The 23,099-nt window shown below is 43.1% G+C and overlaps 2 protein-coding genes across 14 annotated transcripts in view; both read left to right on the top strand.

Annotated features, from left to right (window-relative positions):
- Window positions 1-789: 789 nt before the first annotated feature.
- On the top strand, window positions 790-11,473 carry LOC124016441 (all-trans-retinol 13,14-reductase-like). The gene is made up of 11 exons (XM_046332013.1): window positions 790-1,178; window positions 2,062-2,244; window positions 2,866-3,107; window positions 3,954-4,155; window positions 4,353-4,550; window positions 4,640-4,759; window positions 5,484-5,622; window positions 8,967-9,076; window positions 9,753-9,922; window positions 10,140-10,299; window positions 10,450-11,473. Exons 1-11 carry the CDS (start codon window positions 1,019-1,021, stop codon window positions 10,593-10,595), a joined length of 1,830 nt encoding a protein of 609 aa, XP_046187969.1. The 5' UTR covers window positions 790-1,018; the 3' UTR covers window positions 10,596-11,473.
- An 89-nt stretch (window positions 11,474-11,562) lies between these two features.
- Window positions 11,563-23,099, top strand: part of LOC124016439 (supervillin-like) — a 33,056-nt gene continuing 21,519 nt past the window's right edge. For 2 of the 13 annotated variants that reach the window (XM_046331998.1, XM_046331999.1), the window contains exon 1: window positions 17,555-17,747. Coding sequence is in view for 1 of the 13 variants with exons in the window: in XM_046332012.1 (XP_046187968.1) it covers window positions 15,012-15,055 (44 nt within the window). In the remaining 12 variants the exon portion in view is untranslated. Of the gene's footprint in view, window positions 12,463-12,605; window positions 12,739-12,939; window positions 13,027-14,363; window positions 14,737-14,827; window positions 15,056-17,549; window positions 17,748-22,780; window positions 22,940-23,099 lie in introns of those variants that run through there. The other 11 variants (XM_046332003.1, XM_046332005.1, XM_046332008.1 and 8 more) reach the window with 9 other exon arrangements.

Below are 23,099 nucleotides of genomic sequence, written 5' to 3'. Positions count from 1 at the left end.
ATAAAATACATAAAACAAATAACTGCATAGTTTTCTAAGGACCTGAGGCGACCGTCTCTGTCGGCGCCATCTTGTTGCATCCCTGAAAGTGAACATCCGGCTTCTTCACTTGTGGGATCATTTGATACCAGACAGCTGATGAAGCTGTCTGGGTGTAATAAAGCCCTTTTGTGGGGGAAAACGAATTATGTTTGGCTGGGCCTGGCTCCCAAGTGGGTGGGCCATTGCCCAGTCATGGGAAATCCATAGATTAGGGCCCAATTAAATGATTTCAATTGACTAATTTCCCTATATGAACTGTAGCCCAGTAAAATATTTGAAATGGTTGCGTTTATATTTTTGTTCAGTATATTTTTTTGGTTATAAGTGAACCCCTTTCCTAACCTCAACCCAATCACCATAGCCTGCTGCGTGAATGATCCTAACCTGCTGAGAAAAGACAAATCTAACGTTATTCGACTAAAACTGAGTTTTACGTGCAGCCGGCTCATACGCCTACCCGGGCCAGTTTAATAGAATCCTCTCGTTATACAATTTGGGAGAATGAGCAGTTTTTTTAAATCAACTATGGGCGTTGTTATTTTTACACTATTTAATAATAACAACGCCCATAGCTGATAAAAAAAACTCTGTATATTATTATATTATTCTCCCAGATTTTATAACGAGAGGATTCTATTAAACTGGCCTGGGTAGGCGTATGAGCCGGCTGCACGTAAAACTCAGTTTAAGTCGAATAACGTTAGATTTGACTTTTCGCAGCAGGTTAGGATCATTCGCGTAGCAGGCTATGGTGATTAGGTTGAGGTTAGGAAAAGGGTTATTTTTACACTATAATAATCCCGATGTTCTTTGGCTGAAAACGACGGAGATACGACCACAAATACCATTAAACAACTGTGCTATCTGTCATGCGTGGGAGGGTTCCAAGTGGCCTGGAACCATTGCAGACCTTGTTCGCAAGCGGAAGTGTGTATCCACTTCAATTGAGAAGGTGCGCTGATTTAAAATTTGTAAAATGTGGATCATTGTAGCAATCATTTGTGCTGCTCTAGCTGCATTCGTATACAACTATGTGTTCCGTACGTCCGGACCAAATCCTTTTGATATCGACACTCGTGAGCCGCTTAAACCACTGGTCACCCAAAAGAAGGAGAAAAACAAAGTTCTGAAGCAGGGTGAGTCTCGTAGACACAAGTTTTGACGATCACCGATGTATGCACGAAATATAGTTTCCTAGGAATATGTGCGCAAACAGATTTACGTTTTGTAATTAATTTTTTGGCCGTCACCCTTGTCCAGTGTGTGTGTGTGTGTGTGTGTGTGTTTCGAAAGCTATATCTTGTTGCATAATTCAATTGCTGTGTCGTTCACATGTATCTCAAGAACATTCATTTGGAGTTGAAAGCAGGTCAGACAACTATTTCGTTTGTTAGGAAATCGTTGTCAGCGGTTCTATGGCTACACTGTTAACTACAGTACTGCGTCACAAGCTGAACATTGCTGCTGTACTGCACTAGTGACTAAACTCATTGTTGAAACGCAATCCACCCGCATTATATCACGTTTATAGCTGCTAAACACACTTGTTTCAGTTCCACTAACTACGTTTTCATCCAATTTGGTACAGATTTTCATGCGAATATTAAAACATCTGCATAAAACCACGACATGTGTTTCCATCAAACTGACTTTTTGCGGAGAAAAGAAAAAGGCTGTGCGTTATTACGTAGTGCACAAAGTTCATTTTACCGACACAAAGATCCCACCATGTTGAACGAACAAATTCTGTTTGCATTTAGGCCTACATAATTGTACTGCATTTGAATGTTTCCATGAAAATGCGGTCGTGACTTTTTTTTTCTCCATCGGTCAGGAAAATTCATCCCCATGAAATGGTTTAGATGGAAACGTGGTTATAGGCTGTCTTTGCACAGTCCCAGGGGATAATATTGCTGGAACACATCGTTATTTGTTTCATGTACGAATATTTAACTGTCAATATCTCTGTTAATTGTATGTTTAAATGTTTTAATATATTTTTTTACTCTTCCCAACCAGGTTTCTTGGCCAGTAAAGTACCTGAGAAACTAGATGCCATTGTCATTGGCAGTGGAATTGGTGGTCTTGGGCTGGCGGTGCTGCTGGCTAAGGTTGGAAAGCGGGTCCTGGTTCTGGAGCAGCATGATCGGGCCGGAGGCTGCTGCCACACCTTTACGGAGAAAGGCTTTGAGTTTGACGTGGGTGAGAAGGCTCTTATCAGTTGACCTTTCCTTACCTAGAAGGCAGCTATCAGTTTACCTTTCCTTACTCAAGGTGGTAGGTACCTTCCTCTACTCAGAGATGGTAGTGGCCATGAACCTGGTCTATTTCTAATGTTGACCTAAATCAATGATGGGCAACTTTGATGTTGGTGGGGTTCTACATGGTGGCTTGGGGTTTTGCATATACCCACATCAGATAACCACACATGCAGACAGAGCCGGCCCTAGCCTTTTGGGGGCCCTAAGTGAAATTTTGCAAAACATTTTAGAGCCTGCCCTCCTATTGACACTAAAAAAATAACATTTTGCCATGGGATGTAGAGAAATTGTACGTAATGCATTCTACTGTTGCAACTCTCAACAGTAAGTTGAGACACCAAATTAGTTCCTAAAAAAACTGACCGCATGTCCTGACCGCATGTCCTGGGCTATAGCCCTAGCCTGGTTTTGTAAAAAAAAAAAAGTGAGTTTAAGTGTAACACTGTAAATGCAAACTATTAATCAATAATACTGTGTCTTATAAGCCCATGTGATTTGAGCTAGACATCCTAGATACAAAACATTCTAATAATACAATCAATCAATCATGCCTCCACCTCAGGTATCCACTACATTGGGGACCTGTTGGAGCATAAGCCCTTCCGCTGTATGCTTGACCAGCTGACCAATGGTCAGCTGCAGTGGGAGCCGCTGGACAACCCATTTGACCAGGTGGTGCTGGGTCCTCCTGAGAACAGGCGCACCTACCCCATCTACAGCGGCAGGAACCGTTTCCCTGACGAGCTGAAGAAGTTCTTCCCTGGGGAGGAGGCGGCCATCGATGAGTACATGAGGCTGGTCAAGGTATGGTGCTGTTACGTGATGTCATCAATAACCTCATGGTTTTTATTTTCTTTCTTTGCAACTCTGCCTAGAAGGCCAGCATCCTGGAGTCTCCTCTTCACTGTTGACGTTGAGAATGGTGTTTTGCGGGTACAATTTAATGAACCTGCAAGTTGAGGACTTGTGAGGCATCTGTTTCTCAAACTAGACACTAATGTACTTGTCCTCTTGCTCAGTTGTGCACCGGGGCCTCCCACTCCTTCTATTCTAATTAGAGACAGTTTGTGCTGTTCTGTGAAGGGAGTAGTACACAGCGTTGTATGAGATCTTCAGTTTCTTGCCAATTTCTCGCATGGAATAGCCATCATTTTTCAGAACAAGAATAGACTGACAAGTTTCAGAAGAAAGTTCTTTGTTTCTGGCCGTTTTGAGCCTGTAATCGAACCCACAAATGCCGACGCTCCAGATACTCAACTAGTCTAATGGAGGCCAGTTTTTATTGCTTATTTAATTAGGAAAACAGTTTTCAGCTGTGCTAGCATAATTGCAAAAGGGGTTTCTAATGCTCAATTAGTCTTTTTTTAAATGATAAACTTGGATTAGCTAACGCAACGTGTCATTGGAACACAGGAGGGATGGTTGCTGATAATGGGCCTCTGTACGTCTATGTAGATATTTCATAAAAAAGTCTACCGTTTCCAGCTATAATAGTCATTTACAACATTAACAATAACTACACTGTATTTCTGGTCAATTTGATGTTATTTTAATGGACCAAGAAAGTGCTTTTCTTTCAACAACAAGGACATTTCTAAGTGACCCTCAAACTTTTGAACGGTAGTGTAAATGTCTGAATTCCATCAACAGAAAGCAGGCCGCAGCGTTTGGTTCCTGTGTCTGCTGAAGCTCGTTCCTGTCCCCCTGGCCAAGTTCCTGGTGTACACAGGCCTCGCCAATCGTCTGTCGTTCTTCTTCCGCATGGCGTCTCGCAGCGTGACCGAGGTGGTCAACGAACTGACTGAGAACAATGACCTCAGGGCCGTCTTCAGCTACGTCTTTGGCACTTACGGTAGGCTGCTGTAGTTCCTGATAGTGGAGAGCATAACCACAGCCATCTCCAATGAAAGACTGCGTCCCTGTTCCCTATGTAGTTCACTCATTTGTGCCATTTGGGGGACACGCTTTCCACATGGACCAAATGAATTGTATCTCTTTTTGTTGTGTGTTTGGTTTTATAAGACTCAATTTTGTTGTGTGTAACTGCAGGTAACATGCCCAAGGATGGCAGCTTCTCCATGCACAGCCTGCTGGTCTGCCACTACCTGACTGGCGCCTGGTACCCAATAGGAGGAGCCAGTGAGATCGCCTACCACATGATCCCTATCATTGAGAAAGCCGGGGGGGCCGTGCTCGTCCGCGCCCCAGTCAACCGCATCCTGTTCAACGACAACAACGAGGCTATTGGTGAATAGGGCTGGTTGATTGGTTGAAAGGTGAATTGGTTGATCACACAGATGGTCAGATTTGACCACATCTGGTTCTATTGGTTTCAGGTGTGAGCGTGATGAAGGGTCAGGAGGAGATCCATGTGCATGCTCCAATGGTCATCTCCAACGCCGGCATCTTCAACACCTACCAGAAGCTGCTGCCCAAGGAACTCCAGGCCATGCCAGGTGGGTGAGGGTATTATGGTGTGGGTGTATGTTCAAGATATCTGCATTTAAAAAAAAAACATCATTGTTAGTTGACACTTGTATTGATGCCGTTGTCAAGATGTTGTTTCCTACTCATAATGTTTCTATGAACTTGTGATGCCTAATCATTAACGCTGTAACAGTTGACCAATGGGCATTTTTCCCCGGTTCAAATGTTTAAGATATGAGTGCATCGAGACCCCAAACCGATCCAAAATGTAGCATGCATCGGTCAGAAAATCGATTAAAATGTTACGAATTGCTAAAACACAATTGGGGGGGTAAAATTACAATCTTTTGAGACACTTGCTTCCTCTCATTCATTGTCGGAAGTACGTATGGAATTATGTTGACAGTCATTGCTCTACAAGTAGTTTTGCATGCCTAACAACCCCTGGCAGTAGCCTAGTTAAACTGCACGCTGTCCGCAGCTTTGCGCGCTGACCAATGAGGTGTAAGCTTATTCCTGATCATACACCATAGACCTATTCATCCCTTATCACAGCTGCAGAATGTAATTTGAAATGAATGTGTTTATGCAACAAATGTTAGTGCATTACATCGATTTGTTCCTCCAATCAAACTGAATCGTTTCAAGCTTAGCGTATCGGAGCCCATTTTATCTAGAAACGTATAGAATCCTCTGTAAAGATGCACATCCCTACTAATCATGACTGTTGTATGATTTTGTGATGCCCTGCAGCCATCCAGAAGCAGCTTGGTATGATGAAAAACGGGGAAGGAGGTCTGAGCATCTTCCTGGGCCTGACTGGAACCAAGGAGGACCTGGGCCTCAAAGCAGACAACTACTGGATCTTCACAGAGCACAACCTGGATGAACTGTAGGTCCTTCCTCTCTCTTTGTTTAACCCTAGATGTTTGGCATGTCCCCATTGGCCCCACTGTCTAATGACTTGTATATTTATTTTAATTCACACCTTATTTGTCCTTATTAACGTACAGTTGAAGTCAGAAGTTTACATACACTCCACACATTTCTTGTTAACAAACTATAGTTTTGGCAAGTTGGTTAGGACATCTACTTTACATGACACAAGTAGGTTTTCCAACAATTGTTTACAGACAGATAATTTCACTTATAATTCACTATCACAATTCCAGTGGGTCAGAAGTTACCATACACTAAGTTGACTGTGCCTTTAAACAGCTTTGAAAATTCCAGAAAATGTGGTCATGGCTTTAGAAGCTTCTGTTAGGCTAATGGACGTCCTTAGAGTCAATTGGAGGTGTACCTGTGGATGTATTTCAAGGCCTACCTTCAAACACCGTGGCTCTTTGCTTGACATTATGGGAAAATCAAAACAAATCAACCAAGACCTCAGAAGAAAAATTGTAGACCTCCACAAGTCTGGATCATCCTTGGGAGAATTTTCCAAAAGCCTGAAGGTACCACGTTCTCCTGTACAAACAATGGTACATAAGTATAAACACCATGGGACCACACAGCCGTCATACCTCTCAGGAAGGAGACGCGTTCTGTCTCCTAAAGATGAATGTACTTTGGTGCGAAAAGTGCAAATCAATCCCAGAACAACAGCAAAGGACCTTGTGAAGATGCTGGAGGACACGGGTACAAAGTATATATATCCACAGTAAAAACGAGTCCTATATCGACATAACCTGAAAGGCTGCTCAGCAAGGAAGAAGCCCCTGCTCCAAAACCGCCATTAAAAAAGCCAGACTACGATTTGCAACTGCACATGGGAAAAAAGATTGTACTTTTTGGAGAAATGTCCCCTGGTCTGATTAAACAAAAGTTGAACTGTTTGGCTGTAATGACCATTATGTTTGGGAGGAAAATGGGGAGGTTTGCAAGCCGAAGAGCATCATCCCAACCATGGTCCTTCTGTAGCTCAGTTGGTAGAGCATGGCGCTTGTAACGCCAGGGTAGTGGGTTCGATTCCTGGGACCACCCATACGTAGAATGTATGCACACATGACTGTAAGTCACTTTGGATAAAAGCGTCTGCTAAATGGCATATATTATTATATTATATATATATTATTATATTATGAAGCACGGGGGTGGCAGCATCATGTTGTGGGGGTGCTTTGCTGCAGGAGGGACTGGTGCACTTCACAAAATGGATGGCATCACGAGGATAGAAAATGATGTGCAAATATTGAAGCAACATCTCAATTCATCAGTCAAGAAGTTAAAGCTTGTTCACAAATGGGTCTTCCAAATGGACAATGACCCCAAGCATACTTCCAAAGTTGTGGCAAAATGGCTTAAGGAAAACAAAGTCAAGGTATTGGAGTGGCCATCGCAAAGCCCTGCCCTCAATCCTATAGAAAATGTGTGGGCAGAACTGAAAAAGCGTGTGCGAGCAAGGAGGCCTACAAACCTGACTCTTACACCAGCTCTGTCACGAGGAATGGGCCAAAATTCACGCAACTTCTTGTCGGAAGCTCGTGGAAGGCTACCCAAAACATTTGACCCAAGTTAAACAATTTAAAGGCAATGCTACCAAATACTAATTGACTGTGTAAACCTCTGACTTCAACTGTATCCCTGATGTGTTGCAAAGACGGACATTGTGTAAGGTCTTGTGGTGTGGACTTTGAGAGAGAAGTGAGTTTCTGCGACATTGCATAACCTACGGTACATGATAGTGCGTCTAGTCATGTATTCTGTATTTCACTCCCTTTCACTGTGTGCATGAAAGATTGTACTGTTAACAGTAATCTGTTGGGTAACAACTAAAATGCAGTGTCGTCAAAACAGACAGTATCAGTACACACTCGCCACTCATCACTGCACTTGTTTCACAACATGTTTGGAACCTCGATAGATATTCGCACTGTTTAACAAGCATGGTCTACAGTGCATTTGGAAAGTATTCAGACCCTTTCACATTTTGTTACGTTGCAGCCTTATTCTAAAACGTATTCAATTGCATTCTTCCCTCATAAATCTACACACAGTACCCCATAATGACAAAGCAAAAAAATGCTTTTTAGATTTTCTTTTTGCAAAAAAAAAAACCACTACCTTATTTACGTAACTATTCAGACCCTTTGCTATGAGACTCATTGAGCTCGGGTGCATCCTGTTTCCGTTGATCATCCTTAAGTTGTTTCTACAACTTGATTGGAGTCCACCTGTGGTAAATTCAATTGATTGGACATGATTTGGAAAGGCACACGCCTGTCTATATAATGTGCCACAGTTGACACTGCAGGTCAGTGCGAAAACCAAGCCATGATGTCGAAGGAATTGTCCGTAGAGCTCCGAGACGACGGGATTGTGTCGGCACAGATCTGGGGAAGGGTACCAAAAAATGTCTGCAGTATTGAAGGTCCCCAAGAACACGGAGACCTCCATCATTTTTACATGGAAGAACTCTTTGGTCTGAATGTGAAGCTTCACGTCTGGAGCAAACCAGGCACCGCTCATCACCTGGCCAATACCATCCCTACGGTGAAGTGTGGTGGCAGCATCATGCTATGGGGACTGGAAGACTAGTCAGGATAGGGGAAATATGAATGGAGCTAAGTAGAGAGATCCTTGATGAAAACCTGCTCAGGACCTCACACTGGGGCGAAGGTTCCCCTTCCAGGACAACGACCTTAAGCGCACAGCCAAGACAATGCAGAAGTGGCTTCGGGACAAGTCCCTGAATATCCTTGAGTGGCCCAGCCAGAGCCCGGACTTGAACCCAATCTAACATCTCTGCAGAGACCTGAAAATAGCTGTGCAGTGAAGCTCCACATCCAACCTGACAGAGCTTGAGAGGATCTGCAGAGAAGAATGGGAGAAACACCCCAAATACAGGTGTGCCAAGCTTGTAGCGTCATACCCAAGAAGACTCAAGGCTGTAGTAGCTGCCAAAGGCGCTTCCACAAAGTACTGAGTAAAGGGTCTAAATACTTATGTAAATGTGATATTTCATTTAGAAAAAATAAATATGTACATTTGCCAACCTAAAAAAAGATAACATTTTGCTTTGTCATCATGGGGTATTGCGTGTTGATTAGGGAGGGAGGACAATTGAATCCTTTTTAGAGTACTGCTATAACGTAACAACGTGAAGGGGTCTGAATACTTTCCAAATGCACTGTATATGTGTCTGTGCCAGAATCAGAGAAGGGTAAAGTGTTCTTTACGGTAGTGTTAAAGAGCCTACAGTATTTTACTACTCTCATTATCTGGATGTTATAGGGTTGTCACCTATCTGAAGGGAAACCGGGAGGAGTCAGCGAGAAGTGTGCCCCTCCTCTTTGTGGCCTCTCCATCAGCCAAAGATCCCACCTGGGAGGAACGATCACCAGGTACAGAAACAAGACTAGTGCTGGCACTGATGTTTTTCACCATACTAAATTATTTCATTATTTCGATCCTTGGAAATGCATCATCCACTGACTTTACTTATTTAAACCCTTGGCTCGTATAAGAAGCACAATCCATTGGCTCATGTCCTACATATTACTCGGTTCGAGGCAAGTTGTACCGGTTGAGGCTGCTCTCGCCATATTGGCCTGGGCATCTCGCCTCCAGGTGTCTCTGGGTCAATCCTTTCTTTTACTGAGGGTTGCAGTGTTGGGTGTTAGGCCTCGTTCTAGTTTTATTCCTGATGTGAGACTGTTTTGTGATTTTGTTTTTGTTATTTTTATTGTATTTACTTCATGGTAACACAGACAGGACAACAGTTAGAAAACTACAGGATTCTGTAGTATGTTGTCCTATCAGGTACCAGGTGGTTGCAAATGCCCTTTCAAAGTCCATTAATTTGATTTGTTCCATTCTATTGACTGTCCAATGTTGATGCATTAGTGTTGCAACGTGTTCCTGGAAACAACCTGCTCGGTCTCTTGATCTACACCATACCAAAACATCTTGTAACTTAAGACTTATTGGAAATGCACACAACTAACAATATCCGACGCCATCAGAACGAAGGCTGAACAGACGTGTTTCAACCCCTTTTCGTTTCCCCATTCTTCACAGGCAAGTCCACCCTGAGTCTGGTGAGCTTTGCTAACTATGAGTGGTTTGAGGAGTGGAAGGATGACAAGGTGACCAACAGAGGGACTGATTACAATGAGCTGAAGCAGATCTTCTGTGACTCGATTCTGGAGGTGGTGATGAGCGTCTTCCCCAAGATTACCAGGGACAAGGTAGAGCATTTGGCCCGTTCGTACTAAACTCTGGTAGACAGCCTTGTCCGGGAAACTTAACATCTCTATGGTGGATGCGCTGGTAAGCTGTAACCTAGACAAGTTTCCTTTTTTCATTTTGTCAAATGCTGTAACCTGATACCTCGATGGAAAGTAGTATACATTGGGTACAGGGCATCAACATCTCCCATTTCTCTCTCTCTGTGTCCGTCTTTAGGTTGAGTTCATCGAGGCTGGAACACCCATAACAAACACGCACTACATTGGAGCCCCTAAAGGGGAGATCTACGGAGCAGACCATGGCACAGCTCGTTTCAGCGCTGAGTGCAGTGCCACCGTGAGGCCCCAGACACCCTTGAAGAACCTCTACCTCACAGGTCAGTATCTTATACGGCTGATTGGGTCCATGGATATATCAGAGAGAAGCTATATGTCTAAAACATATGATAAGTTTGACTTCAGTATTACTAAAGGTTTATATCGGCTCTGGTTTCTACTGCGTGCTGATGTTTGTGTTATGTGTGCAGGTCAGGACGTGTTTGTGTGTGGCTTTGCTGGTGCGCTGGCTGGGGCTCTCACCTGTGGTTCTGTCATCCTCAACCGTAACCTGCACCTCGATGCCGTTGCTCTGGCCAAGAAGACCAAACGTGTCGACACTAAGAAGTTGGAGTAACACAAGACTGACCACCTCCCTCAACCCGTTGTGGCTTCGGTGAAGTTTCCCTTAGGTACAGATCTGGGATAAACTTACACTCCCCCAATCCGCATTAATGGGGAAACTGACCCAAGATCACCATCTAGGGGCAACTTCACCCAGCTCACTGAAAGCTTTAATAACACAAGTCAAGGGGACAGGCTTCGATCTCTGGTCCTACAGTCAACGCAGTGAAAAGATCCCTCAAGACGGTTACTGTGTGTTTGAGGGTGTGACTATTCTAATTAATGAGTGAAGAGAACTCTGCTCTCTCTCACTGTTGAGGGAAAACACATTTGAAAGTCTAGGAATCTTTCTGTGGATGCTATCTGCATCAGATCTGTGAGATTAAGTTTACAACCAATCGACCGTTGAAAATGATAGCCCAGGGATAGATAGCTTTTTTCCATTGTGTTTTCATAAATCAAGTGTGCAGATGGATGTGATTTAATACTAAATATTTTCACTCTTAATATATTGAGAACAAGTGTTGGGTGGAGTAGATTACGTTACCAATACTTTGATACCAGTACCAATAACTACTGCAAACATGTTAATAATTTATCAGTACTCAATATACTGTGGATGGATAACAGTGGCTTCTGTCTGAGTTTTCAGACGGCCTTCCAACCAGCTATGCTAAATTCACCTATGCAATAATGTAGGGTGAAACTGTAACTCTATCTGTTGCAATAAAAAAGCCATGACACAACAAAATTTGTGAACCAGGTTGAAAAGCTCTATGCTGTAACCATAACCACTGTAAATGTCTAATGCCTCCATTTGAACACGGATGTAAAGACTGGATTGTTTTGAATGAACATGCATTGAGTTATTAAACATTGAATACAAAAATATTTTCATGCGGATCATTGTAAAAATGAATGATTCCACTCTGTACATGTATTGGGGGGGGGGGGGGGACTTTGTAACAATAATGCAAACTGTGATAATGAAGGATTCATCAAAGAGAGAGAATAGATTTGTTTCCTAACCTTTTAGTCATTTATCATCCCTTTAGAATTCTATTGATACTGGTATCATGGCTGGCCTGGAACTTAATGTCCATAATGTGCAAGACATGATGACACATGCAGAGGTCTCCAGGACCACGTTTGTCTGACGTGATGAGAGATCTGATTAGTTGAGAATAAGGGGCCGTACCAGAATGTTGTCCCATAATTTATGAGCGTCTTGAAAATGTATATATCTCTGCAGTTTGGTGTGAGAAGGTAAATGAATCACAATTCATTAAATATTAGCTAAGTATATCTAACCACACATGGCACAAAGCTGCTTTGAGATTCCATTTTGGTGAGCTAGCAAGTGGCTGCTAGATGGGGCTGGAGGAAGATTGCTGGCTACTTAGTTAGCTTGCCAGCGGCAATGCATAAAATCGGTATCTTGTGTAAAGCTTACTAAACTCTTTAAGTTCACTCTTGCATAAGTACTTAATTTAGCTAGCTAGCTAAATAAGTCTCGTGAACGTCTTGACCCCCCCCACACACACACACAGACACAAACACACATATGAACAGTGGCTACCAGTAAAAGGCGTGTGGAAGCAGTTCACATCACTGTCCAGTTTATTACTTAACCGCTTGTTTACAGGCATTACGCACGGTCTATTCCATCCTTTATGCATCCAAATTCGAAATCGGCCGGTCATGGAGGTCAATGGGTGCGATGAACATCAGAATTAGGAAATACTGGCAGAGGTGAAGGCGCATATGGCGAAGTGTACAGGACCAGAGAGGTCTGCAATCAACAGCGACTTGTAGCGGTGAAGAAGTTGAACATACCTGGAGACACGGAGAGTGGGATTCCTGCTTTCATGATCCGGGAGGTGGCCTTGGAATAACACATAATGATCTTTGGGGTTAAAATCACTGTTATGGTGTTTTATAATTGTATACCATGGTGTCAATGCCATTTCATTAGCAGAAATGGTTCACAATGATTGACCTTAATTGCTGATCTTACTGAAAGGTTATTGGATGTATCTGCTGGTCTGAAGAACAGGAGTTTGGACCTGACGCTGGTGTTTGAGTACAGAGACCAGGACCTGTCTACCTTCCTCACCATGGTCTCCTGCACTGGACTGAGTCTTGACAAAATTAAGGTGTGAATTAGCCCCCTTTACATACCTGCATCTGAAAAAAATCTCAACGACTCCAAAGCACTCCATTAAGAATTAATATAACATTTTACTCTACTCTCTTTTAAAACTTTTCATGCCAGATGTCCTCATATCTTGTCAGAATAAGCCACAGTCAGAGAAAGTGGTTGAACATCGCTGTCATGCTGCCTCCTGTCTGTACAGGATGTGGTGGTGCAGCTGCTGCAGGGGCTGGACTTCCTGCACACCAACATGCTGGTGCACTGCGATCTGAAGCCGGAGAATGTACTGGTAAGTAGCCGTGGAGATTGATGAAAATTGCTGGCATTGGGCTGGCGTGCATCTACACCTATCACATCGCCCTTACACCCTGTGTAAGTCTACAGAGTAGAACATCCTCCTTTGAATGCACAATCTGTTCAATTGTCAGTGCCATTGTCCCCCAGCCTAACTAAGGTAAAGGAACTTTAAAAAATCAAATCAAATCAAATTTTATTTGTCACATACACATGGTTAGCAGATGTTAATGCGAGTGTAGCGAAATGCTTGTGCTTCTAGTTCCGACAATGCAGTGATAACCAACAAGTAATCTAACTAACAATTCCAAAACTACTGTCTTATACACAGTGTAAGGGGATAAGGAACATGTACATAAGGATATATGAATGAGTGATGGTACAGAGCAGCATACAGTAGATGGTATCGAGTACAGTATATACATATGAGATGAGTGTGTAGACAAAGTAAACAAAGTGGCATAGTAAAGTGGCTAGTGATACATGTGTTACATAAGGATGCAGTCGATGATGTAGAGTACAGTATATACATATGCATATGAGATGAATAATGTAGGGTAAGTAACATTATATAAGGTAGCATAGTTTAAAGTGGCTAGTGATATATTTACATAATTTCCCATCAATTCCCATTATTAAAATGGCTGGAGTTGGGTCAGTGTCAATGACAGTGTGTTGGCAGCAGCCACTCAGTGTTAGTGGTGGCTGTTTAACAGTCTGATGGCCTTGAGATAGAAGCTGTTTTTCAGTCTCTCGGTCCCAGCTTTGATGCACCTGTACTGACCTCGCCTTCTGGATGATAGCGGGGTGAACAGGCAGTGGTTCGGGTGGTTGATGTCCTTGATGATCTTTATGGCCTTCCTGTAACAACGGGTGGTGTAGGTGTCCTGGAGGGCAGGTAGTTTGCCCCCGGTGATGCGTTGTGCAGTCCTCACTACCCTCTGGAGAGCCTTACGGTTGAGGGCGGAGCAGTTGCCGTACCAGGCGGTGATACAGCCCGCCAGGATGCTCTCGATTGTGCATCTGTAGAAGTTTGTGAGTGCTTTTGGTGACAAGCCGAATTTCTTCAGCCTCCTGAGGTTGAATAGGCGCTGCTGCGCCTTCTTCACGACGCTGTCAGTGTGAGTGGACCAATTCAGTTTGTCTGTGATGTGTATGCCGAGGAACTTAAAACTAGCTACCCTCTCCACTACTGTTCCATCGATGTGGATAGGGGGGTGTTCCCTCTGCTGTTTCCTGTGCATAGAAGTAAAACGTATCTTTCTATGTCCTATCCAATGTCTCAATCGTCTCCCTTCCTCTCTCCTCTCTCTTCTCTCTCTCTCTCTTCAGGTGGTGACACTGTGGTACAGGGGCCCCTGAGGTGCTGCTCCACTCTGGTTATATGTCCTCCGTGGACATGTGGAGCGCCGGCTGCATTTTTACCAAACTATTCCTTTGGATACCATTGTTCTACCGTGCCCTACTTTTGATCGGTCGTTTATGATAAAAGCATTTGAATAATGTATGAGTTGTGTTTTACCAGTGCCTTGTGTTGGGGTTGTGTCTGTGCTCTTTCCCATGTCCCACAGGGTGATTGGCTTGCCCAGCGAGGAGGACTGGCCCAGGGATAGCCCCATCTCCTACACCTGTAGTTGGTGCCCCAGAGACCCCCTGCACCCAGCTCTTATCCAACCTGAGCCAGGAGGAGAACAACCTGCGCCTTGTATGTCCAATATACACATTTTAAGTCATGTTTCTGTTACAAGACATTTTCCGAGTTAATGAATCTTTGAAATTCTATTGTTCTTTTAAAGCACAATGTCTAGAGTTCAGCCCGGCCGATCGCATCTCAGAGCTTCCAGAGCCCTCTCCCACCCTTTACTGGTGTGCGCCTGAGTACTCACAACCTGGCACGATGTGGAGAGAAGAGGGGAGAGCTGGGACAGAGGTTCATTCCTAGCCTATAGAACACTGAGGCTTCCCGTGCCGCAAGATGTGATGTACCTATATCAAAATGTAGAATTTTGGAATGGAAATAATAAGTAAGTGAAAATATTTAAAAGGTAAATCTGCAGGTTAAGCAATAAAGTGGGCACCCTGCCACTGTTTTGGTAAAAAGAAAAGAGTTGAGGGGTGGAAAAATTGAATCTCAAATTCATAGACAAATTCATAGACAGAGCTAAGGATGCAAAGACTGACCATGAGTGATATCAAAATGATAGATTTAACCATGTTTTAAAGCTATATAGTGTTTGTTTACAATTACATTATTTACAAACAATGGAGTAAAACAGGCTTATTTAGTTGGGCTCCGATGGGGTACGACAGTTGAACTAAGCTAATTAGGTATTTCTAAGTTATATTCTTCAACAATCAATGGGTATATATCATCAATTTAAAAGTCAAAACATTTATGTAGCATTGCCCCTTTAAAGGTAATTTGTCCAACATGAATTTCCAAATCTTGATAGGTTTTATCTGAAATGCATTTCTGAAGTTTCGTGTTTTGAAAAAACACATTTATATCAAACGATGTAGAAACTGCGGTTCTTATGGCTTGAAAACCCAAAGTGGAAGGAAAAGGAAAGTTGACAGTGATTTAAATTACAACAAATATATTGCTTTACTACAACAAATTTTATAACAAAGTTTATAGCTAGAATCCTTAGTTGCTACATCCATTTAAAAATAATAATAATATATAACCATTCATTTTTGAAGAATATAACTTATAAATGCCTCATGAGCTTAGTTCAGCTGTAAGTACCCCATCAGAAACCAAAATATAAGCTTGTTTTACTCCAATGTTTGTGAACGATGTAAATGTAAACACCGTATAACCTCAAGACATGGGTAAACTATAATTTTTATATCAGAGATGGTCAGTTTTTGCATCCACCTTTGAATTTGAGAGTGGTTACATTTTCGCCATGCCCATCCTTCAACTCTTAACCAAAACAGAGGCATGGGTGCCCACTTAGTTATTGTTTCAATTTTTTTTTTAAATGAGTTGTTGATTGATTCGTTTTCCACTCTGTATTTGATACCAGATGGTCAGAATGCAGAAACGAGCTGCTAGAACATTTTGCAGGAGAACAAAATCTTAATAATTCAGAATGTGTGCGCTTTCATTTATTGCTGAGGGATATTGCTGCTGTTACAAGTGCTATTATTAATCTCAAGTTGCTGCAAGGGAATGACACTACTGTATGAGCATATAAGTGAATGCATTATTTTATTTTTATTGTTCCAAATGCACATTTGGATCTTTATGGCCCTTTCTTTTATTTCATATATATATATTATCTGTTTAGATACTTGGAAAGCTCATACATGTACATAGGTTTTCTTGTTAAGTTTTGAGGTGCCATTTTAATGTTAGGTTGCATTTTTTTCAGGGCGGAGAACATTCTGCGATCTTGTTTTAATTGAGCAAATGTAAATTAATTTCATTGTGAGTACTTTAGATAATGTTACTGTTTTCATTTCATTCATTCTATTGAGCAGCACCTGTTAACTGTTATTGGATCTGGGTTGATATTCGACCCACATCTTACGTCATGTTTCCAAATGTCTGTTGTACTATTTTGTATAAGAGACATGGCTATAGGTTTATCCCACCTCCACGATGGCCACACAGGGTCAAGTGCAATCATGTTTATAAGGTCAGATATATTCTTACTGTTCAAGACCTGAAGTGGCCCAAGCTAGAGTATGAATCAAACTTCAGACTTCCTCTGGCGTACTGTGACTTGGTGTTATTTTAGAAGTTATTTGGTCTCTTCAGGTGTGGGACTGCCAGTGCTGCATCCTTCACTAGTTGCCTAATTTGTGCAAAGGCCTCTGTCCTTGCTCTCTGTTCTGATCCCCCTTTCAATGTATTCTGGTCCTTATACCCAGTTAATTTAAAGGCAGAGTCAGCGATATCTCGTACATGCATAAAGTAAACAGCATAGTGGGTTAATTTACGCAAGAACTAAGAGCATTGGAGCGCAATGCTAAACTTCTCCACTGTTTTGGTCCCGTGGCTACCACGTTGTAAGAGTGTGATGCGAACCTGTGCGCAAGCGCAGATACTATTTGAGAGCAAAGTTTTGCATCAGGCTTATCTTGCATCTCACTCATTGCAGTGTTTGCGTTGCTGTTTGTGCAAAGTCATTTCGGTGACTACCTTTAAGTGAAATGGCAAAGTGCCTGTTTGGGCACTCGAGGCAGTGTTCTATACTGAGAGGTGGTAGGGTACTTCTCCAATTTGTTTGCCTTACGGTGTTTAGTGATAACTTTCAAACAGTTGAATTTTATTTCTGGGTCCTATTTGGATAAATACAAGTGTCTTTAGGGTTCAAGTTATCTTTATTCAAGCGTATCTTGATCCATGAAATGGCCAGACTTGACATTGTAGATGTATGTAGCATATGCTGTAGCAAAGAAATAAAACAAATCCAATCATAGCTTAAGAAATAGAGAAGACATTGCTGCTAACTTTATCTGCGCTATTGACAGTGTGCTGACATTTGACTGGTTCTGTCAATTGCTGTCTATAGCCCGCTCAGCCTTGGCCTCTGCACGTGGCATGCAGCAGCGCCTGGGCGAAGGGAGGGGGTTATATTTGTAACAGGGACAGGCTGCGCTCGCCGTAAATGGGCTTCCACGCTCTCTGTTGCAGCGGCGCACAAATGCCCAGTCCCTGCTGTTGTTAGTGACCATAGCCGGTCCCCTACGATTCGAGTACATGTAAGTACCCTATCAAAATTCCTTTATGTAGCCTTCTAAAACAAAACATGTTGAAAGCCAATTTACAATGGGCATTGTTTAGCTTTTCGCTCATTGTAAATGACACCGTGAGTTTTAGTGCGCTTTCGGCACAACTAGATTGATTCGACTCAAATAAACTGACACAGTTAAGGACATGGTTCATTTAATTAATTTGCATTTAAAGTCCAATTTGATCTATTATTCGTATAGCTCCACAGTTAGTTAGAAAAGCCTCTCCAGTGCGCACGTGTGGCAAGGAAAATAGACCCTCGAATTGTGTCCATTACGCGTCAGTTACTGACAAGGAATTGTGTCCCGAATGCAAGGTCTTCCCCCAGTTTTTTACAAATTAATTTACATGTGGTATCAAATAGTGATTATACTCTGTTAATAGATTTGTAATATCAAACTGCAGAGCGACTTGGTCGGCCTCATGTCTTTATCTTACCAAACATTTGTCTTGAGACTTGTTTGAATAGGAAAATTGCTCTCATTCGTGCCATGGCTCATGTCTTGTTTTGTCATCATTTTTTTTCATCCGAGTTCTTTCATACTATACTGTGAGATCTTATTTTTTGGATAAATATTGGGCGGTGATGATGTTTGTTGCCATTGCGCTTTCTTGAAGTGGTACTGAATGCATTGCGGCTGATGTCGAGGGTGGAAGTTAGAGTGGGTTGGCATATCAACTAGGACTGAACTATATGTACAGGAAGGGACAGTGATGTCATGTCATCATTCACACTCGCATGTAATTCATGTGATTTAGGCTAGATCTTTTGGATGCCATCCGGCATTGGTGAAGCAAAATATTCCCAATTGTTCACACGTGGACATCATACAGTAAACAGCTGATAATGTGTCACATCATTCCAGGGGCGGAGGTGTGGGTTACAGTATGAGGGGTGGAGGAGGAGAGCTACAGCTGCTCTAGAGGCATTCTGTTCCATAGTGTACACAAGTCCTAGAAGCTGCAGTTGTTATCATTTCTAAACTCAATTAAAGTGTATTTGTGTAGGCAAAACTCTGCCATGGCCCCAGTGATAGCAGCATTCTGAGCTATTTAAACCCAGATCATTTTATTTGAAATAGAAGGCTCTGGTTAAATCCATCCCTAATTCACCTGCATCACATGTCCATTGTGTCCAGTGATTATCCAGAACATGGGTACAGAGAGGTAACACCCCTTAAGCCTTCCGCATGCTTCGGTTCACCGCTTGCATTCTCCCTCAATAGACCTTCGCTTGAAAAGCGAGAAAAAAGTGGCAATAGTACTGGTTGTCCATTTTGAGATGCCGAAGCCAGCGTACACTTTCTCAAAATAGTCAGAATTAATCCAAGATAACTCAAGAAATCTGTCATTCATTTTGGCATTTTCTGCCGGGTAGATCTTTTTACATCTAACTAAGATGTTTGGTGCAGTATTTCTCGAGTTAAAAAAAATGTGCATGAAAACGATTAGATTCTCATTGAATGACAAACACTTAATTTTTTTTAATTTAAATTTTTTAACATTTTTATTACCTTTATTTAACCAGGCAAGTCAGTTAAGAACACATTCTTATTTTCAATGACCGCCTGGGAACAGTGGGTTAACTGCCTGTTCAGGGGCAGAACGACAGATTTGTACCTTGTCAGCTTGGGGGTTTGAACTCGCAACCTTCTGGTTACTAGTCCAACGCTCTAACCACTAGGCTACCCTGCTAATCCTTGCTATTTGACCAATCACCGAAGCAGGGGGCGTAGACTTCGGCTGCCGATTTTGGCCTGTATGTATAAATGTTCACCTTCTGAATCAGAGAGGTAATTCCTCCTACATCACAGAAGGTTGGTGGCAACTTAATTGGGGAGGACGGGCTTGTTGTAATGGCTGGAGCTGTAGAAGTGGAATGGTATCAAACACATGATTTCTAGGTGTTTGATGCAATTCCATTTGCTCCGTTCCAGCCATTATTATGAGCCATCCTCCCTTCAGGAGCCGCCACTGTCCTGCACTACATGACCAAACGTATGTCGACACCTGCTCATCGAACATCTCATTCCAAAATCATGGCCATTAATAAGGGGTTGGTTCTCCTTTGCTGCTAAAACAGCCTCCACTCTTCAGGGAAGCCTTTCCGCTAAATGTTGGAAGATTTCTGCGGGGACTTGCTTCCATTCAGCCACAATAGCATTAGTGAAGTCGGGCACTGATGTTGGGCGATTAAGCCTGGCTCGCAGTCGGCGTTTCAAATCATCCTAAAGGTTTTTCGATGGGGTTGAGGTCAGGGCTCTGTGCAGGCCAGTCAATTTATTCCACACCGATCTCGACAGACCATTTCTTTATGGACCTCGCTTTGTGCAAGTGGACATTGTTATGCCGAAACAGGAAAGGGCCTTCCCCAACTGTTGCCACAAAGTTGAAAGCACAGAATCATCTATAATGTCTTTGTAGGGTGTAGTGTTAAGATTTCCCTTCACTGGAACAAAGGGGCCTAGCCCAAACCATGAAAAACAGCCCCAGACCATTATTCTTCCTCCACCAAACTTTACAGTTGGCACTATGCATTCGGGCAGGTAGCGTTCTCCTGGCATCTGCCAAACCCAGATTCGTCCATCAGACTGCCAGGTGGTGAAGCTTAATTCATCACTCCAGAGAACACGTTTCCACTGCTCCAGAGTCCAATGGTGGCTTTGCACATTGTGATCTTAGGGTTTTGTGCGGTTGCTCGGCCATGGAAACCCATTTCATGAAGTTCCCGATGAACAGTTTTTGTGCTGACTTGCTTCCAAAGGAAGTTTGGAAGTTGGTAGTGAGTGTTGCAACTGACGACAGACAATTTCAGCACTCGGCGGTCCCGTTCTGTGAGCTTGTGTGGCCTACCACTTCGCGGCTGAGCCGTTGTTGCTCCTCGACGTTTCCACTTCACAATAGCTCTAGCAGGGCAGAAATTTGAAGTGACTTGGAAAGGTGGAATCCTATGACGTTGAAAGTCACCGAGCTCTTCAGTAAGGCCATTCTACTGCCAGTGTTTGTCTATGGAGATTGCATGGCAGTGCGCTCGATTTTATACACCTGTCAGCAACGTGTGTGGCTGAAATAGCCGAATCCACTCATTGAATGGGTGTCCACATACCTTTGTATATATAGTGTACATTAATGCTGTTCATAGCAGTTCCTCAATGCCCCGTGTGTCCTCAGGGTCAGCGTGGGACCAGGGTGAAAGAGAGACATAAAACATAGTGTCCGTGACTACCTCACCTCAGCTCTGTTTACAATGACATCTGGGGAGATACGATACCCACCTTCCGTTTTGCCTCATTAAAACCTCTCTATGAACTTCCATGTGCATGTTGATTCAACTTTACCTTGGCAAATAGTGTATACAGTCTAATTTCTCTGTGTATTCCTAGCAAGTACTAACTAGTCTCTTCATCCGGGTGCTTTAGACCAAGCTTGTCAGCTAGTGTTACTGGATTAGGGGCTAATGATCCATGCTGAGCTCCAATGGCAACCTACCTCTCTCGCCCAACCCAGCCTTGCCTAGCCCGTCACATGACCTCTGCACTGGTCTGCCCAAAAGATGGACACTCTCTGTCTCCGTCTTCATTGTCTTACACTCAATTACACGGTATTGGGACGTTTCTCATCTTGCCCTCTCTTACTCTTGAGACGGAAGGGCTATACGCACCAAGCTGTCTCTATTCTTGTGGTAGTCAATTTTGTGGTTGTGTTGAACTTGACCTCACATACACAAACATACACACGCGAGCACACTAACACAGCTGCCCTTCTGAATCTTGATGTCCCATGGGGATCACTGCGTCTGACAGCTCAGCTTTCTGTGCCTGGCCCTTTGCTGTCGTCTGCGGCAACGTCAGATTTGCAGATTCACCTGGCTCTATGTTAGTCGCTTGCTCACGCTGTCTGAGAGCTGCAGTCAAAGAGTGAGGAGGGAATGCAAAATCTATTTAAAGGTCAAATCATGTCTTCCGTATATAAGCTTGCAATCTGGAAGACACTCTTGTCTCACACCATTCCCAAATACACCCAGAGCAAGCGGTGTGTCTACAGTGTAATCGATGTCTGTGTTTATCCGTTTATGGTGACACCATGACTCTTACAGACCACCACAGAGTACAGTGCCCTTAAGCCTGCAGTAGCTCTGCTGTGCTAAGTCCTATGAGTCCCATAGCTCTCTCTGCTCATTGTTCCATAGGCCCCATTGTGTTTCAGCTGTGGTGGGGAAGGGACAGGAATGCCGACGCTAACGTTTAGCCATTTCAGAACACCACTCACACGCCAAATTTTGGGCGGCCTATCAAATGGCTCAAGTCCCTACTGATTGAGAATACAAATGTGGTGATGTCATTATTTGTATTTGATTAGTGGTTCAGATCCTTGTTTGTGTTCAAACAGCCAGGTAAGCTAGTAGCCGGGGTGTAGGTTTTGCATGTGTGTGCTTGTTGAGAGAGACATTAGACTGTCAGGTGAGTGAGTATGGACAGTCCTGCTCAGGGACATTTCTAAGGACATACATTCCCAATGACATGTTTAGTACCATGTTATTGGTAGAGGATCCGAATGAATGCGGTAGCCTACGTGAACTATGACTGGGTTTGAAAAGACAGCGAACTATACCAACTCTGGGTAGGCCTATTTACAATGTGATTGACTTTATAAATGTAATCTTTTGTTGTGTTAGTGAACTTATCACTTGCCGGACAGCGTCTCCACATGTTCCGCTCGCTGACATAGGAAGGAAACTCACTAACTAAATAACGTTGACAGCAAGAGCCACTGATCTTGTCCAACCTTAATGAAAACCAGTGGAATTCTACTGGGAAACCTGCAGACAGTCAGCCATGTACTGTAGGGACTGAAGTGGAGCTGACTGGCTGGCTGACTGGCTGGCTGACTGGCTGACTGGCTGACTGGCTGACTGGCTGGCAGTGGTATAGGGTTTCAGTGCAAGGGGAGATTCCTGCTTTTCAGAGCAGGTTAACTTACAGGGCTTCAGCAGGAAAGAGGAGGGAGAAAGAGCGAAGAGAGAGAGAGAGACGGGCGACATGGGAAGGAAGGAGAAATAAAGAGAGGGCAATCGTAATGTAGCCGGTTGCCTACAGATGGCATGCTGCTTTAAAATGAGATGAAGCAAGACGCTGATTTTATAAAGGAACATTTCAACTAGGTATGGTTTGTTTTGGTTCAGTGCTATGTGGGTGTCAGAAAGATGTGTGTAAAATCGGGCCACTGTAAATTCTTTAGGTTTTTTGTTCCGTCATAGCATCATGTCATTTGATGTAATAGTGCACTTGTAGGCTGGTGGTATGTTTATGTCGTAGTGATTG

The sequence above is a fragment of the Oncorhynchus gorbuscha genome, linkage group LG26, assembly GCF_021184085.1.
Source record: "Oncorhynchus gorbuscha isolate QuinsamMale2020 ecotype Even-year linkage group LG26, OgorEven_v1.0, whole genome shotgun sequence".
Taxonomy (NCBI): domain Eukaryota; kingdom Metazoa; phylum Chordata; class Actinopteri; order Salmoniformes; family Salmonidae; genus Oncorhynchus; species Oncorhynchus gorbuscha.
The sequence above is the reverse complement of the archived record's forward strand: the minus strand, read 5'-3'. Positions and strand labels throughout refer to the sequence as shown.